This window comes from Rhinolophus hipposideros, assembly GCF_964194185.1.
Source record: "Rhinolophus hipposideros genome assembly, chromosome: 19".
Taxonomy (NCBI): Eukaryota; Metazoa; Chordata; class Mammalia; order Chiroptera; family Rhinolophidae; genus Rhinolophus; species Rhinolophus hipposideros.
Window position 1 is genome coordinate 45,145,503 of NC_138065.1, and position 25,572 is coordinate 45,171,074.

Below are 25,572 nucleotides of genomic sequence, written 5' to 3' on the forward strand. Positions count from 1 at the left end.
TTCTTTCCATTTCTCTCACCCCATGCTATAAGTAAAAAAACAAACAACAACAAAAACAAACAACAAACAAACAAAAAAACAGAATGCTCAAGTCCAAATTTAGTACAGTCATGGAGGGAAATTATACTTCTACATTTCTTTAGAAAAAATACTTCTAAATTAGGCATTATTAATATGTCTTTGAAGCGGAAAACCTTGAAATATATAATGAATTATAAGATAGTCACATTACAAAGTATAATTAATTATTTCTGGTATGCCCCAAAGAAATAAGCCAATAGGAAAAAAAAATGATTTCCATAAGTGGAAATTGTAATGCAAAAAAAAATACGTAAACGACTGAAATGTCCAGTAGAACCAACTTCAACATTTCAATGTCACAGACTACCAGACAGTCCAATTTCATTGCCATTTTTATTACTGGTCAATAGATGGGAACATATATGAAATAGTCTTAAATGAAAAAAAAAAAGGAAGACAATTTAGCACATATTTTAAACTGATTACAACCATTCTAAAAAGGCACATATATGATGAGAAAAATAAGATATAAATTTAAAGTGATATAACCTATTTTTCTCTAAAGCCACTCAACTTCATAACAAATGTTTTTCAAGTTTGAGCATATATGTGACTGTGTCATGAAACACTTTAAATGTTATGCTAATATATTGCATTAATGACCTCGTAATTGTTGAGACCTTTGTTCCCTAGAATTATGAACTGAATTGTATCCCCCCAACCCCCCCCATGTGACTGTATTTGGACATGGGACCTTTAAAGAGGTAATTAAGGAGAAATGAGGTCATAATGAGTAGGGCCCTAATTCAATTAGACTGGCGTCTTAGAAGAAGAGAAGAAGAGACCCGGGAAGCACCTATGTATAGAGGAAAGGCCAACAGACAATATCAGAAGATAGCCCCATCTGCAAGGTCACAAAGCCTCAGGAGAAAGCAACCTTCACCTGCACCCTGACCTTAGACTTCCAGCCTCCAGAACAGTGAGAGCATAAATCTCTTTTTTTTAAAGCCACCTAGTCCAATGTTTTTTGTTATGGCAGCCCTAGCAGACTAACACACCCAGAACATTGATTTAAAATGAAAGAATTATATTGATGTATGTTGAATAATTTTAAAAATAGAATTATACATAAATAGCCTAAAGTATTAAAGTTCATTGCCTAAATTTTTAAACATTCATTAACTTCAAAGTTGCTTAACAATAGGCAACATGAGTATCATAAATGACAAAATACTAGATCAACAACTTCAGGACAGCTTAGACGCAACAGATGGGTGACAAAATGCTAGCTAGGCAGGTGTTATACATGCTGAAATAGAGATTCTCAGGAGAAATAGCAGGAGGGGAACATATTTCTCTGTATTTGTAGAGACGTTAATTTTTTTTAACTCATTCTGACATAAAGCAAATAGAAGGTAATTATAGAGAAAACCTGAGGCACCACAGAAGTTCTTATCTAACTAGATCTTACCACCATTTATTATGTACATCTTGTGAACATGAGGTACTTTATCATTTTTTAATAGGCTTACTGATTCCTTAGACTAAGTGAGGAAGATGTATATTAATAAAATCATATGCTATTTCCCTGCACCAAGACCAGTATCTTAGGAACTCAATAAACAGTTAATGTATGAGGTCCTTTTCAATAAGATTTTTTAATGAAAAAGTTGTTAAAAATTAAATGACAATATTAAAATAAATTATCTAGAAGATCAAAAAAAAAAAGTCTTCTAATTCTCAAGTTAGGGGTCTTAAAGCATAACTAACACTGAGAAGAGAGGGTATTCTTATCACCGTGACATTATAGATAAAATATAAACTATAACCAGACAGGAGAACTACCTAGGGTATATTTAGTTTCCTTTCTTACTTTTTTTTTCAAGCTTTCATTTCTATCTGTACCTACTATCAGAGGAAGAAAAATAATTTAGGAATGAAATTGCTTCCCAATAATTTCTACTTTTTAAGTGTTACACACATTAGATATAGATGGTTTACATCCCATGTACCTTTAAACAATTTCATAGTTTCTTCTAAGTTTCACATAGCTAGCAAGTGGCAACTATGCAGACTCTGGTATTATGTTGATCTAATATGCCATAATCTCTTTGGTTAGTCCTCTTTTAATGGGCATTTCAATTTATTTCAAGTATGTTGAGTCTATGCTTAGCCATGGGTCCTGTGCAGCTGGAATTACTTTTAGTTGTAAGAATAAGGTTTTTTTTTAATATGTTGTATCATTTGAACATTTGTATCAGATGAAGGAACACAAGCTGCACAACTGGAGGGTTGAACACAGAAAGCCTTTGAGCTTCTCTCTCTGAAACTGGTTAGGGACCTGCCTATAGTATATTTCATTATTTTAAGCGTGAGGGTGATGGTGCTCAGCTCTGAAACAAGAAATTATTACTTATTTGTGCTCAGAACATGCTCATGCTCAGAACAAGTTTGAGTTCACAGAATTTAAGACTAGAACATTATAATTTATTTACATTCAGTAATCTTAACAAACTCAACCATCAAGTATCCGCTTTCTCCTTCCGAGTTTTAAAAAATAATTATATCCATGTCAATTCACTTTCTTAATAGAAACAATATCTAATACATAGAAAAACTGCTATGTGCCAAACACTGTTTTAAATGCTTTAAATACATATTACATTATCTTATGCTTCTCACATCTTGCAGTTCTTTTTGAAGAGGAAAAGTAACAAACACCAACAGGTTTCAAATTAAGAAATATAACCAGCGGGTTTCAAATTAAGAAATATACTAATTTTTTTAACAGAGTCTTAAAGACATCTATGTTCTAATATTTCCATACTTTGACACATTACTGTAATAGCAACTCTGATAAGAACACTTTTTATCTATATAGCATTTGTGAATGCTATAAAAGCTATAATTTACATAGCATTTTCAAATTTCATTTATCACTCATGAGGAAGGAATTTTCTATTCCATGACAGAGTAAAGATAAATTCAGAGACTAAATTTCAAAAATGGTAACTGGCATAGATGGAAATGGAATTCAGGTTTCCTAGGCCAATCATACCCTTTCTTCTGTGGGAAAAGAGAAATAAAGAAAGGTTTACAACTGTAGGTTGGAAAACCACTGACATATGAGTTCTGACAATTAAGTTCGCAAACTCATCCTAGAAAAAGTGCTCCATACCTCATTGCTGAATATCACTACAGTCACCTTCGAAGTACTCCCTTGGGAAGCTATGCACCAACGCCAGAGCCTAATCCACCCTTCAAAGCAATTTTAGAACTCTTTTTCTGGAATGGCCATCACAGCTGTCATCGTATTACCCCCTTGATGTCCTGAATGTCATCAAAATGTCTTCCTTTCAATATTTCCTTTATCTTTGTGTAAAGAAAGAAGTCATTGGGGGCCAGATCAGGTGAGTAGGGAGGGTGTTCCAATAGAGTTAATTGTTTACAGGCTAAAAACTCCCTCACAGACAGTGCTGTGTGAGCTGGGCATTGTCGTGAGGCAAGAGCCATGAATTGTTGGCGAAAAGTACAGGTCGTCTAACTTTTTCACGCAGCCTTTTCAGCACTTCCAAATAGTAAACTTGGTTAGCTGTTTGTCCAGTTGGCACAAATTAATAATGAATAATCCCTCTGATATTAAAAAAGGTTAGAAACATCATTGCAACAAGTTCGCGAACTTAACTGTCACACCTTGTAGACTGTATGCTGGGAAGAAGTTATTGCCCAAAGCGAAGATCTCTTGACAAGAACTAACTCCAATCTTTGTATTAAAAAGCACATTTCAGACTTAAGAACGTGACTGTCCACTGGTGAAGCACTTAGGAGATAGAGTAACTACTTAATAAAAATTGCTGACCTGACTGGTCGGAACACTGTGTACTCTTCTTTACCTACTGGACTTGAAATCCCTTATAAAGCACCTACCTTAAACTCTGTGTATGCTTCCATGTGGATAATTATTCTATGATCAGAATGATAAGACATTAGGAAGTAATACATACAGAATATTTTATATCTCAAGTAGACCATAACTGTGTAAAAAGCAGGTACACATTCTCAGAGCACCTCACATACTTGCTAAATATTTAATTACAAAACTCCAAATACATTTATAAATACAAATACTTTAAAAAACCCAATAGCTTTCTTTTATCAAATGCACACATATTAACAACTGAGAGACCCTGATTCTAAGAATTTATTTTAAACTCTTACTTTCCTTTGATGCTCCTTTACATCATCCTATGATCACCTGATAAAGAAACAGACATACTAGCATCCAAGGAAATGCAACAACCTAGTCCTTCAAAAATTTTACTGAAACGTTAATAGAGCACACCAAAAAAACTTTTACTCTTGGTAATTATCTAAAAGCCAAGAGTAAGAAGAAAACATACATACTTAATAGTATCATTAAAACTCATTGAGCAAAGGAAAATCTAGGGAGGACGGAGTTTAGGAGAAATACTGAATTACTGGCACACATATATTTGTGAAATTACTGTATTCTTCACTGATATGTCACTCTTTTGCATTCTCCAATTTTATTCTAAAAGGAACTAAATTGCACTCCAGTAACAAAGTCCTTTCATTCCTATAATTTTGGAAAAAATTTAAACTTCTGCTGATGTGATCATTCTCATAATAAAGATAAGCTCAAGTTTTCTAATGATTAGAGCGTGTCCAAAAATGACCTCAACTGGATGGAGATGTTATCAGAGTTTCAGTGTTAAGGTTTTCAAAAACAAACAAACAAACATAGGTCCTAGCACATAATTAAAATAGTTTATCAGATTAGATCAGTCATTTCCAAGACAATCAGATAAAAATTTAAAAAGTACTTTTCTGCTGTTGTTTTTTGGCTTTAACAATGCACGAATATAAAACATTTTAAAGTTTAAACAAGTCCTAATGAGGTTTTAAGAAACTGATGATTCTGTTGTCCATGAACTAAACACAAATTTCTATTTTTGCCATCTGAACACATATTCAAGATTTGCATCTTCTACTTCCATATTCAAATTGCGTATTTTTATGACCTGGGCAAACCAAAATTACAACTTTTTAAAGGCTATCAATACAATTCTGCTTTAGACAGCTCTCTCTAATAACATTTTGTTAATTTTTATGAAGAGATCACAGTAGAAATTCTGTTTCTTAATTCTCAACTTTCTCATGAGGAAATTATTTGATTAATTCTACCTCTAAATTGCATTTAACTTGCAAAAAAAAGACCAATGGGGATAAATAAAGGTTAAAACACAAAACACACAGGCCCCAAAATGGAGTTTGAGTATAACATAATACAAAAATGCCTTACTTTAAGCAAATCTATTTTTTACTATTATTTATTACTCATTGAAAGAGGTTCTCTTAAGTAGTGTTTATCACTTTTTAAAAATTGTACTAATTAAATAAATTTGTCTTACAATGAGCAAATAGAATGGTTTAGCTTATTATAAAACACAAATAATTAAAATTCCAGTAGCAAATAAATCAGGCATCCCTTCTTTCCCCTTATTCGTCACAATATACCTTCTCTTACTGTCTCATTGGTTGATTCTCCTTTTAGACTCAGCACCCTGGAGAAGCCATTGGAAAGAGTAGAGAAAATGTCACGGATGAGATATCCCTGCTGCTCTGACCTCACGGAAGTCGGCCATGGTCTAACAAACCTGATACTGCAGCGGGCTTCTGGCTCTGAAATAGATCTGGTGAATGGAACCCGAAGTGACCGGGTGTTGGCCAGATTCAGCTTCTCTGTTGATGCTCTGAGGACCTCAGTAGCAGCAGAAGCAGCATTACTACCAACCATCTCTGGCAGGACCTTTTGCTGTGGTTCATCCAGGTCTTCTTTATCTTCTTGCATTTTGCCCCCTTTCCACCTGAAGCTGGGATGTGTCTGCCACCGATAAGAACTCAGTGGCTTTCCTAGATTGGAAACAGCACGTCCATTTTTCTTCCTCTTGCTTTTCACTGGACCACACCATGGATAACTCTTTAAACTTGTTCCTATCTCTGAATTTGCACAAGCAGGTTCTGACAAAGATCTTCCATAGCTTGGAGGACCAGGTGATGTCTGTCTTTTAAAGATGCTCATCTTCCACGACTCCATTGTTTAGCTCCTTCTCTAAGCTCTAAGTTTCCTCGACTCTGCAGTCTTTGCAGCCGAACCACACTTGTCCGTGCAGTCCAAAACACGCAACTGCTTAAGTAGCTTTCTTTGTGTGGCTTTGAACCACAGCAGATGTTGCTGCTTAAGAGCTGGTGTCATGTGATTATATTACCCCATTTTCCCAGATCTCAGAAATTTCAGCAGCACCCAAAAAATTTCTTGCCTGAAGCAAATTATTTTCAGACTACAGCAAAAGTAAAGATTTCCAGAAGATCATCTTGCTTCTTACAGGTTACATTTCTGTACTAAGTTTTCAGGAAACGATTGTTTAAAAAAAAAAAAAAAAAAAAAAAGAAGTGAAATAGAAGTGACAAAAAACCCACAAACACCTTTATGGACCAATAGTAGTTCAATGTTCACCATGCAAATGATAGTGGGTTAAAAACAGAATGTGAAAGTACTCAAGCTGACATGCACACTTTCCGGAAGAAGAAAAAAACTTGCCTAAAAGCCTGCTCTTTAAGTGAGCTCTTCAGATTAGTTTTTGGGTGTTTTTTTTTAACTTTGTTTGTTTGTCTAATCTGCCATCTTGGACCTCCTAAGGGTTAATCTTCAGATTAGTTTCTAAAGTCTGTGTTTCAGAAATTTAATTTCAATAATAGCATTGCTTTTTACACTGCAACTTCTCTCAAAGTTAATACTGTTTTCCAACTAATAGGTAAAGCCATATACTGTTTTGTTCAAGTAGATACTGCAAAGAGGAGGAAAAAAACAAGAGAAGAATGCCAAAATGAAAGTCATTTTTATTGTAAATATACTATGGAGAATTCAAAAAGCATAAATGGATAGAAAAGAGAACAAGGATAAAGCATATTTGCTATGAACGGTAGCAAAGGGGAAAAAAGTCTTGAGGCAAGATCTTGTGGCAACTGGAACATAGGACGGTACATACTTAAATGATTTCTAGAAGGGCAAAGTTTGCTTTGTAAATTGAATTGGGGTAAGCTGTCTGGAAAAATATTCCCTATTTATTTAACCAAAGAAATTCCTTTATCCTCTTTGTACTGCTTACAACTTTAAAAAAGAGCTGACTATTTAAAATTTTGTTAAAGCAAGTACCTTCTATTGAACCAAGATCATGAATGCCAAGATTTGGCTGGTTACTTTTTTTTTTTCAACTGTCTGCTCATAAACTCCTGAAAATAGAGGTTTCGAATGGAAAGCCTGACAATCTTTAGACTATAGAAATAGTGAATTTAGTAATGTACCTATTCTTTTAAACATATCAAAATGCTCTAGCTATTTATAACTCATTTTCATTTGCTCATATAGTCTCTATACATTTCCATAATAAATACATTTCTATATTAAATTAATGTTGAAGTACTTGACTTACCCAAAAGCATAATATATCAAAATAGAGTATCTTACAATTGTAAAATTTTTTCTTGTTTTAATAAACACTCAGAAATGTGAATTTGAACAGAGAAAAACAACAAACATTAAGCTCTAATCTCTATTACAGCACATCAAAACATCACAAAAATTAATCTGTGTAAATGTAAAATGTAAAACTGTACAGCTTGTTAAAGAATTCAGAAGAGAATATTTTTGTGAACTGAAGGTAGGCAAAGATTTCTTAGAACACAGAAAGCAATAACCATAATAGAAAAACATTAATATGAATTCAGAAAAAGTGAAAACTTCTGTTCAATAGAAAACATATTAAGAAAACTAATAAGCAAGCCACAAAATGAAAGAAAATATTCACAATACAAACATCCCACAATACCACAATATATGAAGAACTTATTAGTAAAAAGAAAAACAACCCAATTTTTTAAAATAGGCAAAAGAGTTGAACAAACCATTCACAAGCTATATGAATGGTCAACAAGCATAAGAAAAAAGTACTCAATCTCAGCAGTAACTAGAAAAATGCAAATTAAAGCCATAATGAGCCGCCAGTCACAATGGGGAACATTTAAAGGGCTGATAACACCTGACACTGGTGAGGATGAGGATCAACTAGAAATGTCCTAATTGGTAATGGGAGCATAAAATGGTACAATTACTGTGAAACAAATTTGACATTTTTTAAATAAAGTTAAACATACAGCTACCCTATGACCCAGCAGTTCCATTCAGGCATTTACTCAAGAAAAATTAAAATATACATAGTTGTACTTGAATGTTCATAGCAGCTTTATTTATAATAGCCATAAACTGGAAACAACCCAAAACAAACATCCATCACAGTAGAATGGATAAACAAATTGTGGTATTTTCATACAATAGTGTACTACTCAGCCATAAAAAGAATGAATTACTAAACACAAAACAATGTGGATGAATAGACAAACATCATGGCAACAAAAGGAACTGGGCACAAAAGAGTATATATTATATAACTTCATTTCTATGGTTTTCTAAAACAGGCTAATCTATAATGGAAAAATATTAAAAATACAGTTTTCTGTGGTGCTGAAAACTTGCTAAGTCTTGACAGAAATGTGAGTACGGGTGTGTGTATTTGTCAAAAGTCATCCAACTCTTCCCTTAAGATTTATGTACTTTGCCATAATTTAATTTCACCTTAAAACACTGAAAGCTATACTGAACTCTAGTTCAGAGGTTTCCTTATTTGGTGTTATGGGTTAGCAATTCTGAAACTACTTTCTGAGTATTTTAGGCTTATGAAAAGGAGTAAATACATCAAAGAGAATGAATGAATGAATGAATGTCAATACTAGAATAAACTAACATTATGTGCCTCCTGATATGAACTGTGAAGGATACAACATCACTTGTATGTTATTCCTGCAAAAAATGCATAACCTAAATCACAAGCAACATCACACAATCTCAAATTAAAGAAGATCTATAAAATAACTGTCCTCTTTGCTTCAAAAATGTCAAGGTCAAGAAAATCAAAAGGCTATTATGTATGGAACGGTTGCCATTCAAAGGAGATTAAAGAGAGACAACTAAAAGCAATGCATGATTTCGAATTGGATCCTGAACTGGGGGAAAAATAGCTAGCTGGCTATAGGACGTTATTGGGACAATTAATAAAATTTGAATATGGATTATGGATTAGACAATAGAATCATACTGATGTTAAATTTCCTGATTTTGATAATTTTACTGTAGTTATGAACGAGAAGTTCTTATTCTTAAGAAATTCACACATAAGTATTTAGGGACATATGGGCATGATGTTTCCAACATACTCTCAAATGATTCAAGAAGAAAACTATATATGTAAAGCAGATAGAATATGATAACACAAATGAGGCGAAATGTACACAATTGCTGAAACTAGGTAAAGAGTATATGGGAGTTTCTTGCATTCCTGAAAATTTTCTATAGGCTTGAAATTATCAAAATAAAAGTACACAAGTTTTAAAAAATATACAAGTAAATTTTTTTAAATTTCACAACTACTTCCTTTGGGTCTATAATATACATATTTTTATTATTAATACTGTAATGGCGTCTGTGTCAGAGTATCTTTGGGTACTATAAAGAAATATTTCCTTTCACAGGTTTTATGGAAGAGGGGAAGTTAATCAAGATCACCTATTACAATACCTCAATGGAAAATTAAGTTAGGGCTATAATTTTGAGGAAAGTTGTACAACAGAGGTAGAACTTGAGCCGTGTAATCCACAGTGAAATTCAGAGATTCAATGTGAAATGAGAAAATACTTTTACACAACAAATAGGTAAGGTTATGGGTAAAAATAATTATTGTCATTTCTAAACTCAGTAACTCAATTATTTTGAGGAACTACCACAATCATTTTTACCATAAACTTCCCTATTTGAGGAATATGGAACTGGAAAATATTAAATAACACAGAAAAAGATTCAAGTGAATTCAGAATGCAAAGAACTACAGACTGAGGAAGTGATAGTCTCTAAATAGAAATAGTCAAAGAAATAAAGGAGAAGATTCATCTCTCTCACAGCTGCCTAAAGTTTGATTAGACAAATGCTTCTTCTCTCATTATGAAAGCCTAGTATTATTTGTTAGTTATTTTTCCAAGTTTTATCTTTAAACCTGAATTTAAAATAATAACTTAACACTCTACATTTTCTGAATTTTCTTCAATATTTATAATGAATTTATCAATTTTTAAGAAAATATTCACAGGACTTATAATTTCTTAAATTTAGAAACAATGACACTAGTACCACATAATTACTACATTCATTATGAAATCTGATAAATAAAGTGAAAATTAGCTGATTGCTGAAGTGTCAGAACAAGAACATTTCTGCCACTTCAAGTGTAAACTAATTACCTTAAAATTTCTGACTAATCATTTGTAATATTTAAAACATAGCATGAAGAAGTACTCGGGTTGCTAAGTCAAAAGAAACATCTGCGTTCCCTAAATAAATATGAAACTACTTATATTCACAGTCATATTTCAAATTGTTGTTGAGCATCTACCATGTTTCAGGCACTGTATTAGGGCGAGGGGAACAAACCAAAAAAGGACATACTCTGTCCCTGTCTTCTTGGAACTGCCAGTTGATCAGGAAAGGCTTACATCGGGAGGGAGAATGTACAGGGTGTTACGGAAGTGTGTAGGAAGGACATTTTTACCAATGCTAAGGCATAAGGGATAGAATCAATTTCTTTTGAGATTCTGTTGATCTTGAGATGCTGTAGTCAATTCTGATGTTATAGTCAATTCTGCTATAACGTGACACGCATTGCTAAAAAGCACCATACTACCCAAACTTGCACAACAAAACTCCAGAGCTACGGGAAAGATGTGGGGTTGGAGAGCAACACTCAGAAACTTCAACAATGACACATAAGAAAGATAGGACACTAATAAAAATTGTAGACCATTTTACCTAAATGCTAAAATAAATACAGTACATTATCTTGAAAAATGCCTGACATTTGCCTGTGGAAGTGGGCATCAGAAGGGTTACAGTTTTGCTGTTTTTGTGAACTGGTGGAAGGAGTTATGGGAAATCCTACAGACAGCGGTGACACCATAGGTGGATGGTGTGGCTCCTAACACATGTAGAGAATTGAGCTGGCTGGTAGGTGGCTGAGATGTATGCCTTCTGAGTATTTCCTACCTGACGTGGTCTACCGGGACACGGTTTTCTGCATGCAGCTGGTGTTTCTCAGATGAATGGCATATAAGCAAACACAAAATTCACATTATACAAATAATTGTCCCCGTAAAAATCCTCATCTGCAAGCAAGCATGATAGTAGAATGCACTGTAGTTTCTCTTCTCTTCCATGCAACTGGTGTGGTAAAATCCAGGTAAAAAACCAACAGGAGACCTTAGCACCGGAAGGCACAGCAAAAGCAAGGGTTCCGGAAATGGCTCTTCACCTTAGTAAATCAAGCTCTTAATCTCAGTAAATTCAGTTCAAACTTTTTCCCTATTTTTTTGTTTTCTTCCTCTTCTCTTTATCAAAACAATATGAACTGAAAGACCAAACTCATGATGTGAGCACAGAAGATGAAGCACAAGAACACAAAGCAACACGTCCACTTCCAGACCAGTGCTTCTCACATAGTGACATGTGGATGGATCGCCACCAGGAGATCTCATTATAATGCAGCGTTTGCTTTAGTTCATGTGGGTGAGGGCCAGAGAACAGACATTTCTAACAAGCTTCCTACGTGGTACCTATGCTGCCTATCCACGGGCCAAATTGTGAATAGCAAGCTCTAAATAGATTTTTTAAATAAAAGGACTCAAGGAGTTTCTCAGTGAGATTGAGATTCAGTCGGATTCACCAAACGAAAAAATTGTTCTGGGATTCCAGGACAAAGTGAGAACATTTGCCTGAAATATTCTGCAAGAATGCACATATCACATAGAGATTTAGTCATTCTCCTGGTGGTGTGCTAACTGAGAATCAAAGGCATAGTAATCCTTGCCAAATCTCTTCCTTGGAGACCGCAAAGACTATGTACAACATATAAATAAAGCCCAATTAAAATTCCAACAATCTACTGCACTTTCTGAATCGCGGCATTTTGTAATGGAAAGAAGAAAAGGAAGAAGATGATGATCACCACTAGCAGAGTGACTAAGAAACCGTGGTACATGTGTTTACACGAAAAGAAACGCACATGTATTTATATGTGCTACAACGACACAAAGTTTTTAAGAGGGATTACCTGTGGGGAGTCCAACTAAGAAATCTCCTTAGATCGCTACAGTTTAAAATTTTTAACTGTGAGTATATACTACTTTCACAATTAGAAAAAACTTGAGAGAAATATATATGGTAAGAGGTCCACGAGATAAGGTAGGAAAGCAAGCCCGATCCCACTTTTTTTAAAGATTATGTCAGTATGTCAGTATGACATTTTAATATGTCAGTATGAACATGGTGGAATATTCACGGAGAGAAAATATGTTGCTATTTTCTTTCAGTTACTTTCTTCTTTAACAACAATAAATCTGTTATTTTTGTTGTTATAAGAGATTTTTATTTTTATTTTTATTTCTCTAATATATGAAATTTTACAATGATCGTGTGCATTATTATTCCTTTTGACAGCAGAAAAATTTTAAATACACACACACTCAACACACACACACACACACACACACACACACACACACACACACAGGGTGCCCCCAAAAATGTATACACATTTTAACAAGGAAAAAAACTGTATTAAAATTGTAACATTCAATACATACTGATAACAAAAGATGATACAGTCACATTTGACTTTTGCAATTACAAGAGGTGCTCAGAGTGGTTACCATCAGCATAAGTTTAATACAGTTTTTCTATCTTAAAATGTGTGTACATGTTTTTGGCATCCTCTGTATATGTATATATATATATGTATATATATATATATATATATATATATATATATATATAAATACACGCACCTATATCTGTGTGTGTGTGTGTGTGTGTGTGTGTGAGTGAGTGTGTGTGGGTTTAAATCTACCCACATCAAAAATAAAAGCTTTAACCCGCAGAATCAGAATTAGAGAACAGACCTGAACAAGTCATCACATAACGACTTAACCAACTCTTTCATATAATCAAACAATGCCAGAGGTAACAAACTTGTCCGTAATGACTTAGTTAACAGCAAAAAAACAAGAACACACTTGTATCCTAATTCCCAGTTCAGGATTCCAAAACTTGCTTAAATTAGCCTTTTCCAAATTATGATCCACACAACACAGTTGAGAAATTCAGGCTTTAGGAGTATATATGTGATATTAAATCCAGATATTTTAGTGTTACTTAGTTTAAATGCTAAAATTCTTTCCTTTTTAAAGTTTAAAATAGGATATCAGTCTCTTATTAAAAGGTCTTTATAGATTTATTTCAACTAAGAGAAGCAAGCAGAGATGAAAAGGCAAAAGGAGCTCTCTCAGTTTACAAATAGTCTCTCACCACTTCCTACCTAGAGACACACCTTTTCTACACTGAAATTCCATTCTACAGATATCACACATGGTCATTTGTAATAGAAGACATGACATATGCTACAATTAACAGAGTTTTGTTACTAGAACAAGAGAGTATATACCTCTTGGATCAACTCATGAAAAGCTTTAAAAATAGGATTATTTTCTATAAACCAGAAGAAGAGATCTTTCAAAAATACGAAGTCCTTGTTTATACAAAGTTAAGTAATTAATAACAAACATTCCCTTCCCATCTCCTATCACTGGAGTACATCTGCTTCCCGATGAAACACTTCCTGTGGCAAAAACTACCTCCCTTCTAAGTAGAAGAACTCAAAGACACACCTGACACGTACACAATTGCTTCTCATTTAAGAGACAAAGATATGTCTAGAAGGTCTAAATAAAGACTATTTTTAGCAGACAAGTGTTGGAATCAATGATTTTTTTTAAAATGAGAAACATTTTAAAATAAAAACAAAAACACAGATGACTCCTAATACCATTATTAGAGTTACTTTTAATAAAAACTTCTGGTTTTTCTCTAACCTCTCTGGTCACACTTTCCCTGCTCCTTTGAGGTTCATTCTTCTCTATCTAGTCTCTAAATGTTGGGGGGTTTTCAAACAGGGTCCTTGGCACCCCTCTCCATATTCTTACCACACACACCATCATTCACAGTCACATTAATTTTTATCTCCAGTTCAGATCTGTCTCCTTTGAGTAACATTCTCTTATACTCACCTTGCCATTTTAGGGCTATTTATCTCAAATTCAAAATGCATAAACCTAACCCATAGTCCATCCTCTAAAAGCTGGTGTCACTCCAGTGCTCCTTATCCTAATGAAAGGCACCACTTCCATCCAGCTGTACAAACTCCGATCCTTTGTTCTTACCATTCAATAGCCAATCCATGAGACTTACTGATTTTCCCTTCCAAGTATTATTGAATCTATCTCCGTCTCACCATTTCCTCTAAATCCACCTACTATCATCTGACCTAGATTAATACAGCCTCCTAAATTCATGTACCGACATCTCCTATGACCCCTGAAAATCATTCCTCTTACTGTAGCCAGAATAATTTTTTCAAACTACAAATTTATGGCATCCTGTTTAAAACCTTTCAATGACTTCTCACTAATCTTATGAAAACAACACAAAACAACCCAAAATTCCTTAACATAGCCTGGTCCCTACCTAGCCCACCCCTTCAGCCTCCCTCTTAAAGAACTTGAATTTTTTTGGTCCTTCATACCAGCCCCTCTCTTTCCCATCACAGGGCCCTTGCTCACGCTGCTCCCTCTACCTGGAAGGATCTTCCTCCCCCTCTACCTGGAAGGATCTTCCTCCCCCTCTCCCCTGCCTACAGATGCTTCAGATTTCAGGTCAAGTGCTACTTCCTGAGGAAGGCCTTTCCTGACCTCCCTGACTAGGTCAAATCTCCTTCCTCTAGGCCTTTTCAGCCCATGCATCTCTCTATTACAGTAGTTGTATTTGGACCATTTCCTTGTGAGATTATTAATCAATTCCGGTTTTACCCTCAATGCTGTAATCTCCATGTATGTTTTTATTACACTCCAAGGAGTTGTATTCCCTGAACCAAGTAGCTACTGTTTCTTCAAGGGTATGGATGGAGAGGAGCCTTAAAGGAGGAACATTAAAAAAGAATAATGTGAAATGGAAGAGGGCAAAAAGAGGCAAGAAATGGTACTTTGATTTTTAAAAATTAAAATTTTTTTTCCCAGGAATGTCAATAAGTTGATGCCGAAACTATATAATCTGGCTTCTTCAGATGTTCTTAAAAATTGTTTTTAATGTTAGCATTACCGTTAGGAGAAAACTGAAAGAAGCATGAAGAGATAACTACAAGCTCTCAACAAGTTTCATATGTTCTTTAATGAATACATACTTGGAAAATGAGTAATATTCTGATAACTGAAATAAATATCAGCATTGTACATGTGATAAATAACCTAGCAGCTTATACTAAGGTAGGCTTAGCTAAGCACCAAAATTGAGGGTGCCAGAGGAAGAAATCAAGAATATTCCGTTATTATAAGGTACTTGCACTACCTGTAAAGCAATGTAGTATTATTTGAAAGTGGACTTGGATTAGTTATAAATGGATATTGCAAACTCTAGGGCAACCATCTAAAAAACTAAAAAAAAAAAGTATATTATACTTTATAGTATATTTGTTACCATTTTTCATTTGTTGCCTTTGTTCTTTGTTCTTATATTTGTCCTCCACTTCTTTTTTGCCTTTTGTAATCTTAACTGAGCATTTTATGATTCCATTTTCTTTCCTGTCTCAGCATGTATATCAATGATCACTTTATTTTTTATTTTGGTTTTTTTTTTGTTTGTTTTCTCTATTTCTTTCTTTCTTTTTTTTTTTTTTTATTAGTTTCAGGTGTACAAGACAAGGTAATATTTAGACGTTCATCATTTATATCCCTCACACTGTGAACCCCCCTCCCCCCATCCACTATCCCTCCGACCTCACACTGAGCCATCACATTATATATGTAAAATTATAGTTGGCATTCATTATTGTTTAGCTTCTGGTGTACAATGCCATGATCAGGCATCTACAGTATCCCTGAGGTGGTCTCCCAAATGGGACACATGTCCATCGGATATCCTACAAAATCTTTACAACATTATTGATTACGTTACCCAAATTAATTTTCAAAAACCCTGAGGCCATCTTGTGGTTACTGACTGTTTCCTAATCCCTTCACCTTCTCCCTTATCCCCACCCCCCACCCCGCCCATCTAACAACTCTCAGTTTTTCCTCTTTGTCTCCAAAACGGTTTCTGATTAGTTCATTCACTTATTCTTTTCTTTAGATTCCGCATATAAGTGAGATCATATGGTACTTGTCTTTCTCTTTCTGACTTATTTCACTTAACATAATGTTCTCTAGATCCATCCATGTTGTTGCAAATGGTAAGATTTCTTTCTTCTTTATGGTTGCGTAATACTCCATTAAGAAATTGTGGTACATTTATTCAATGATCACTTTAAATGTTAATGGTCTAAACGTGCCAATTAAAAAACACAGATTGTAAGAGAAGATGAAAACATAAGACCCAACTGCATGTTATCTACAAGAAACCTGCTTTAAATATAAAGACACAAACAGATTAAAAGTATAGGGATGGAAAAAGATGTATCATGCTAATAAACATGCTAATCAAAGAAAGCTCAAGTAGCTACTTGTATATTAATTTCAGCAGAGCAGAATTCAAAGCAAGGAAAATTATCAGGGATAGAGAAGGGTTTTATATAATGATAAAGGAGTCAATTTCCCAAGAAAATATAAGAATACTTAATGTATATGCACGTAACAGAAGAGCATCAAACTATATGAGGTAAAAACAGATAGAGCTGCAAGGCGAAATGGATGAATCCACTATTACAGTTGGAGATTTCAACGCCACTGTATCAGAAATGGGCAGATCCTGAAGGCAGAAAGGCGACAAAGACACAGTAGAACTCAACAGCACCATCAATCAACCAGGCAAAACTCACATCCACGGATTACTACATCCAACAACAGCAGAAGACACATTCTTCTCAAACTCAAGTGTAACATTAACCAAGATAGGTCACATCTGGGCCACGAAACACACCTTAACAAATTTTAAAGACTAGAAATCATATCATGTATGCTCTCAAACCCCAGTGGAATTAAACCGGAAATGAGTAACAGGAAGATAGCTGGAAAATCCCAAAATACATGGAGATTAAACAACACAATTCTAACCAACATAGTACAGTAGTCAAAGAAGAAATCTCAAGAAGAAATTTTTTTAGTTTTTGAGCTAAATATAAATGAAAATAAAACTTATCAAAATCTGTGGAATGCACCAAAAGAAGTGCTTTAGAGGTACAGTGAACGCACATATTAGCAAAGAAAGATCTAAAATCCATTGTCCAAGTTTCCACCTAGGATACCAGAAAAAGAAGGGGAAATTAAATCCAAAGTGATTATGTCTAAATATAATTCTTATTGCAACAATGAGACTCAAACACTTCAAAATTAGATATTTAAAGGGTCAGATAGAAGGCTAAAACAGACAGTTGGTGTAACTCAAGGAAAATGATAAAGATCAGGCAGATGAGGTAAGAGAGACGACCTCTCAAAAAGGTTTAGTTCCAAGGAGAAAAGGTAATCTTCAGCCTGGCCAATCCCAGCTCTAAGGAGAGCCTCCGCTAAATTGTACAGTCCTGGCAGGAGGTGAAAAACCTTCTGACGTGTCTGGTCCCTGGAAATGCAAGATTGCCAGATTATCCCTATTTATGGGGCTGAAATCCCTAAATCTCAAAGGGCCTTTAACAAGCAATAGTGACATGAATCAACCAAGAGTAAAGGATTTCCCTCATATTTTTTGCATTTGTGTTTGAAAGTATAGCCACATCATTGGGCAAATAAGGAATCCGTGATGATAGCCACGTACTTGGAAAATGCTATTGACTTAGAGTCTGGGGAATGGAAGACAGCCCAAGCTCCTCGGCATCATTCTTCCTTTGTCCCCAGTGAATCAGCCACCTTCTGGGACAAGAACAAAGGAACTGAGGCTCTGGATCAAAACGATGACAATTCCATCAAAAACGAGGACCCTGGGCTAGATGGTCATTTCCCAACTCATTTTCTCAGTTGGTTCTTAAAGAATTTTTTAAAACCCCACACATTTCATGACAGCCCCATACATTTGATGAGGTTATTCTTTAAGCTTCTCTGTTGCACATTGGTATGCATTATTTCTGTAATCTTCCTAGGAATTATATCCAGAAATTCACCACATCACTTTGAAGTAGTATAGTTCACAACTGGTAGCAATGTTCTAAGATTATTTGTCACTACAGATACCAACCTAATTCCTACATTTAAATCTCAATTTCATAATAGTTTTTAAAACTACAATTACAGTGTTGTCAACATTTTTTTTCTGTCATCTGAAAATCAACCCTTTCCCTTTGTTTTATCTTTGTCCTTTCATGGTATGCTTCAGACTGAAACAAACTCAAACTATATCCCGCAAACTATATCCACCTATAAGTGTGATAGGCCATTTCCATCTCCTGTTAATGGCAGCCATAAGGACCATTGGTAAACCTCAAGCACGTGAGTAATAATCTTAAATTTCTTCACGTCTCCTAGTCATCCCTTCCCTCAGATGATTAGCGACCAGTAGTGACGTGCAGCTCCTCAGTTCCCCTCCTATATGTGCTAGTTGCCACGGGCACTCAGTGGGTCACAGTAAGAGAACCATACAGACAGCAATCTGAAAATGCTGTTTATGTATCTGCTCAGTTATTTACGCTTATTACGGTTAACTATATTATTTGTTGGGTGAATTCTTGTATCATTAATTCATTCAACAAATACTTATTGCACGCCTACTACCGTGTGATGGACTGAACTAATTGAATATCTACTCTGTCAGGTTTTGGTGACTTCTACAATTTTACAGGATCACTTCCACTTTAGATATCCTTTTCCAAAGCATAGACCATTTCGGCATGTACTAAAATCCTAGAAACCTAGGAGACAGGATTTCAGAAGCTACGTAGCACTGTACTTCCTCATTTTGCAGTTCGTTATGAGTATTAAGTGAGAAAGGTTTAAAAATACTTCTCTGGTCAAAACATGCATTCAGTTATGTCAACAGACATTTTTAAAACATTTCATGTACTCTCAGAGTTGTGCTAAGGACTGGGCAAAAATAACAATGCATTCTACCTTCATCCAATGGCCTCACATTCTAGTTAAGGGAAACAGATATGGTCACTAATAACTGCTAAGATGGGTAGGTTAGTCCGCAGATATAAGTACATATGAAATACAATGGAAACAAAATGAAAATCGTAGTCCACTCAGTAGGAAATGAGGGGATGAGAGAGTTCTTAATGTAGATATAAATCCTTTGTTTTATACATAGCAAATATCTTCTCTCACTCTGTGGCTTGACATTTCTCTCTCTTTATAGTACGTACTACAGTTATTTTTTAACATGTTTTTAGTGAGGATGAAATGGCCCCCAAATTTACAAAGCAATAGCTGTTTAGGCATATAGGACATCATTAGCAACTATTTACTTATTTTGTAAAATCAATGAGAACGAGCACCACAAAGTGGGGAAAAAACTTTTGAGAATTAAAGATTCAACTTTATTTCTTAAATTGAAAGCCTATCGTATTCTACATTCTTCGCTCATTTTGTTAAATTTTCACAGCACTCTCTCAGGCAGTTATCATTCCTATTTGATAGATGAGTAAAATGAGGCTTATTCCCAAAACCACACAGTAAGTACTGAAGCACCAGTTATTAAGTGGTAGAGGAATACTTAGCAAGAGGCAGAGCAATAATTCAAACACAAGCCTAGTAACTCTGAACCCTGTAATAATCCATATTGCATATTATTGAAAAGATCGCTCACAATTAGCTGTTCAAATGCAGTTAATTAAATAGTAAATATTTAATGAACTTTTTACTATAGGGAAAGTACTATGTTGACTGATGGCAAATTAGAAGTGGTCTGGATTATAGGATAGAATAGAACAAAAGCTTTAAAATTTAAAAAAAGGGGGAGTTCTAGCTGTACTCCCTCACAACTGTCTTTAGTTGACTGCCCTTGAGCAAGGCACTTACTATCTCTTAGTCTTACTTTACTCAAATGAAAAAAAGGGACGATAGTGGAATTTCACTGTGTATGTGTACCTGTGCTGAGTGAAATGGGAGCAGGAATGGAGTTAGGTTTTAAAGTAAAGAAGTAAAGCGAACATTGGGTAGAGTCAAAAGTACCCTTGAAAATTCTTAAATCATGCAAACTACAATTTCAGAGGTACGACCTCTAATGGTGTGCTACACAACTGTTCTTATTTTTCATTATTTGAACATGGCAGGTAGAACAGCAGAAAAAAAGCTGGCAAACATTTGGTGGGCATTGGGCATGTTGAACCCAAAATATCTACATTTACCTTAAAATCATCTTTTGTGTTAAGTACTTTTGGTTACATTTGTTTAAGTCTCATGTATGTATAAAGGCAATATAAGTTGTTACTTACAAGGAAACAAAGAGCAGGTCCCTCTCAAAGAGGACATTTAAATCTAGGTAGAGAAGTGATATATCAAGTACCCGTGTTAGCTGCTGAGAGAGAGAGAGAAGAAAGAGATGGAAGAAAACAATTTAAAAGGTTAAAGAATTTCCAAATAAAGTTTAATGAAGCATAATGTCACAAAACGGTCATCAGTTTTTCAGGACAGTGCTAATTATTTAATTTTGATTCTTTTCAATATAGAGGATTCATACAGTTATAAATAAAAGTAATTTATTTTACTGTTGTAAGACTTTTCCAACAAATGAATTTCTAATCAGAAAAAAAAAAGCAGGACAGGAAAGAGGGTTTCTGGCATTTAATGTGGTCTCTAACATTCACTTAATAACATGACTTGTGCTTATCCCATGAATTTAAAGGGCATTACAGAGCTGGCAGGAGGTGCTAAAATACAACAGAAGACTGTCAGTCAATGTTTGTGAAGGAGAATCAATAAACGTAATTGCTACACGCATCCACACTGATTTATGTCATGGCAGAATAATTTGAAATTATTGAGAGGTGTTCCCTCAGATTTAAAGGTTGTGTTTTTCTGTTTTGTTTTAATTCACTGCTTCCTGATTAGGTACAGAAATTTGACCCTACTAAGGGCCTTAATTCCTTTAAAAAATAATTTCCCTGATTCTCAAGTTGTGACTCAGTCTGGCTATGTCCATCTGCCGTCTGCCAGGGGACAAGCTTCTCTGTGGGAACTGGCATACCCAAGAAGTGACGCAAGATCTGAACTTTCCCCAAGGGCAGTGCCAGCATCCGAGGACTTCAGACTTCTGTACTTCTTCCCTCTCCTAAACCAGTCTCTTGGAGATGGAATGCAAAGGAAATAGCTCAGCAACCTCAGGGGGAAGTACTGAAAATTATACATTCATTGCCTACTTCATTACACATTCAAGACAGAAGACTGTACACCTCCAAGTTCCTTTCCATTTTCATCTCTTGTAGATTCATTTCTACCTATGGAAACTAAATTTGTTCATTTATTGATGGGTTGCTTAAGCTAGGTCAATATTATTTGTCTGTCTGTCTGTCTGTCTGCCTGCCTATCTACCTATCTATCTATCTATCTATCTATCTATCTATCTATCTATCTATCTATCTATCTAACTATCCATCCATCCATCTCTGAATTATTGGCTTTATTAAAGAAAATATTAAATCCAATTCAATATAGATGTTTCATCTATAACAGCTGTCCTAAACACACCCAGACTGACTCAGAAGAAACAAATGTCACGTACACTGAAAAAGATAAATATAAATTTAAACAGAATGAGATAAAAACGTTCAATAGAAGTGCTAATGCTTTTATAACCTAAACCCCAGAGGATTACCTTGTGTACCCCAGGGGTGTACACACCACACTTTTGAGACAACTGGTACAGATTGTATTCACAGATAGGAGATGTTTCTTTTATTGGTTCAGTTACTGATTTATAGTGAGACTTTGAGACCATTGGGTTATGACATATTCATGACATTTATAAACTGACTATAATTCTAATATACAGTGCAACAGACATATTATGGCCTTTGTTGAAAAGTGAAAGAATTCTAAAGCTTCCAAGAAAATGTATTAATTAAATTCATACTAAGAAGTATGAACTTGAAGCCAACGACTCAGGATGAATTCTCTAGTTGACTATGTGATTCCTTCCTTCTCCTATATCTGATAGGTGTATATGTTGTTAGTTCAAAAACTAATGGATAGGGGTGGCCTGTTAAGTCAGTTGGTTAGAGCGTGGTGCTCTTAACAACAGGGTTGCCAGTTCAATCCCCACATGGGCCCCTGTGAGCTGCGCCCTCCACAACTAGACTGAAACAACTACTTGACTTGGAGCTGATGGATCCTGGAAAAACACACTTAAAAAATAAATAAATAAAAGTTTAGAAAAAAAACAAACACAAAAAACGAATAGACAGATGTCAGTATTCTTACCAGCTCCCACAAAGTCCTACAACCTTTATTTTCAAACTTATTCCACTACTAGACTAGGAATTAGTTATTATATCCTCACACGACAACCAATTTTTATCAAAAAATTTGGGGTATGTACACCAGAGAACACAAGAACTATAATTATGGCTACTGCTGAAGGTCCCTTATTTATGCCATAACGATGTAGTCATATAATAGTGGTCTGGCAGAATATTATGAATTGTTCCATTATAGTAACTCATGGTTGACAATGACGTAGTTGATATCTGTATAATTGCTCCAGATCTTACAAAGGTAACATAAATCAACATTTGAAGTGGATGACAATAATTGCTATGGTTATTTGCCTTTATCTTGGATGCTTCTAACTAACTACCATATGGGTCTTTATTTTTAACTGGTGCCAGTGAATGTGGCTGCATATTAAGCAAACTTAGTGGTCCCATCTATAAATCACTGAATCAAAACAGAAGAAACATCTGAGGAACAGCACTCAATAACTTTTATGGGGGTATAAAATTGAAAAATTAAGTACTTTTGGTGAGCCTGGTAGTTCTTCGTCCTAGCACAATGCTATTTAGTCCACACTTAGGCTAACATACAGATATTTGTAAATACTAAGTACAATTTACCTTCTAAATTATAATTCTCCATAAATGTTTATTGAATTACACATAGAAACAGAATGTAAGTTTAAGAATTTTACCATTTTTAGGTTTTCTTTAAACATGCTTTTTTTATAGGAAATATCTGAAATAATCTGCAAAATAAAATTACTTTAGTGGTAGCCTTCTGAGGGACATAATTAATATTGGGCTAAAAATAAAACTATAGTCATCCATTTCCTGTCATGACCATCAACTGATATTGAACTTGCTCTCCTGCATAAACAACTACATAACCAGACAGTTACGTACACTAAAAAACATAAATACAAATTTAAACAGAATGAGATAAAAATACATCAATAGAAGTGCTAATGCTTTTATAACCTGAACCACAGAGGATTATTTTGTGTGAATATATGAAAAAAGCTTTTTTCAGATATTAGAAAACAGGAAGCACAGGACTATGACCCTTAGAAGAAGAAAAATGTATCAGATAAACTTTACGATAGTCCTGGAGTTGAAGCTGGAGGCATTTCTGAATTTTGGCGTAGGGAGAGGGAACATGGGCAGAACACAATGGTCTCACTGAATTTGAGGAAACAGAACTAAGAATTCAGGGAGATTGAGGCTGATGGAATTTGCAGGGTAAAGTACCAGAGAAAAGGAAATTACACAGATAAAGAGATCCAGAAATCTGCATGGGGATCCGTTTGAATTATTGACTGCATAATTAAGCTGCATGTGTGTAGAGTTAAACTTCATGATTACGGCAGGGGAAAAAAAAATGCTCAGGAAAAATCCTCACAATTCATTCAGAGCTGGAAGACATGTGAGGTCCCTCAAATCAAAGAAGAGGAAACCTTGTGTTACATGCAAAGCACTTGCATATGTTCCCAAAAGATTAGTTGGTACCATGATGAAACTAACCCAAGAAAAGACTACTTTAGACCATCTTAATAGGCTTTTAATAAAGCCTCAAAACTAACACGGTGATTCTCAAGCAAGGTAAGTCTAGTCATAATTAAAGAAAGACAACAAAAAGCAAAAATTCAACAATGTAAAATTCACAATGTCTAAAATACAACGAAAAATTACTGCCCATGTTAAGAAGTAGGAAAACGTGAGCATAATTAGTAGGAAAGTTAGTCTGTAGGTACAATATTAGAAATGACAGAGATGATGAAATTAATAAAGACTATAAAAGAGCTATTATAAATATGTTTAAGAATTTAAACAAAGACATGATAATAAAGGAGAGATATGGAAGATATTTTAGAAAGGACCAAATGGAATTTATGGAACTGAAAAATACAGTATCTGAAATGAAAATTTTACTTGCTGGACAAAAGAGCAGATGATATGCCACAAAAAAATATATCAGTGAACATGAAGACATAGAAATTCAAAATATACCAATTGAAAAATGGGGGAATGGGGGAGGAGGCTGAAAATAATGACCAGTGGTCTGTGGAACATTATCAAACAATTCCTGAAAGAGAGAACTTTTCTATTCTTTCTTTTTTATCCTCCCCCTTTTTAGGAGGGGACAGAAATAAACATGTAAAATTAAGGTTGAAATTTATTACCATTTGAATTAAAAATCCATTAAACCGAGAACAAATCTCAAGCAGGATAAAACAAAGGAAACCACACCAAGACACATAATAATTAAATTGGTGAAAACAAACTAAGAAGAGAAAAATAATAAAGTTAGCCAGAGGGTTGGGGGACATAGGATAACATAAAGAGGAACAAATGTAAGAATGACTGCTGATTCCTCACCAGAAAGAATCAAAATTCAAAATAATGCAACATTTTTATGCACAGAAAGAAAAATAACCTGTTGTACTAAATTCTATATTTAGTAAAAAACAAACAAATAAATCTTTAAAAATGAAAGCAAAAATTAAAAAGACATATGGGGTAAAATAATAGCTGAGTGAAGTCACTGTCACCAGACCTTACTTAAGCCTAAAATCAGCAGAGAAAAAATTAAAACAGAAACCACTGGAATTGAAAACAGGAAAATAAACAAAACCAGAAGCAATTTCTTTGAAAAAAATCAACAAAATTTATAAATCTCTATCCAGGCTAACTGAAAATAGAACAGAAGATACAAATGATCAAAATCAGAAAAAGTCGTAACTACTAATCACATGGACATTACACAGATAATAATGGTTAGCAAACATACAACCCAAACATTACTCTATCCAGATCTATCAATATCAAAAACAAGGAAAGCCTGAGACACTGTCACAGCTGAGAAGCACTTAAGGAGATATGATAATTACATTTAGTGTAATACCCTGGATGAGAC

At 34.6% G+C, this 25,572-nt stretch overlaps 1 protein-coding gene across 6 annotated transcripts in view; it reads right to left on the reverse strand.

Annotated features, from left to right (window-relative positions):
- RASAL2 (RAS protein activator like 2) overlaps positions 1-25,572 on the reverse strand; it is a 271,042-nt gene that overhangs the window by 182,463 nt on the left and 63,007 nt on the right. The window contains exon 1 of one of the 6 annotated variants that reach the window (XM_081027005.1): positions 5,560-9,041. The exons of the other annotated variants lie outside the window; for them this stretch is intronic. Within the exon in view, the coding sequence (XP_080883131.1) occupies positions 5,560-6,139 (580 nt within the window). The 5' untranslated portion in view covers positions 6,140-9,041. Of the gene's footprint in view, positions 1-5,559; positions 9,042-25,572 lie in introns of those variants that run through there. 6 annotated transcript variants of the gene reach the window in all.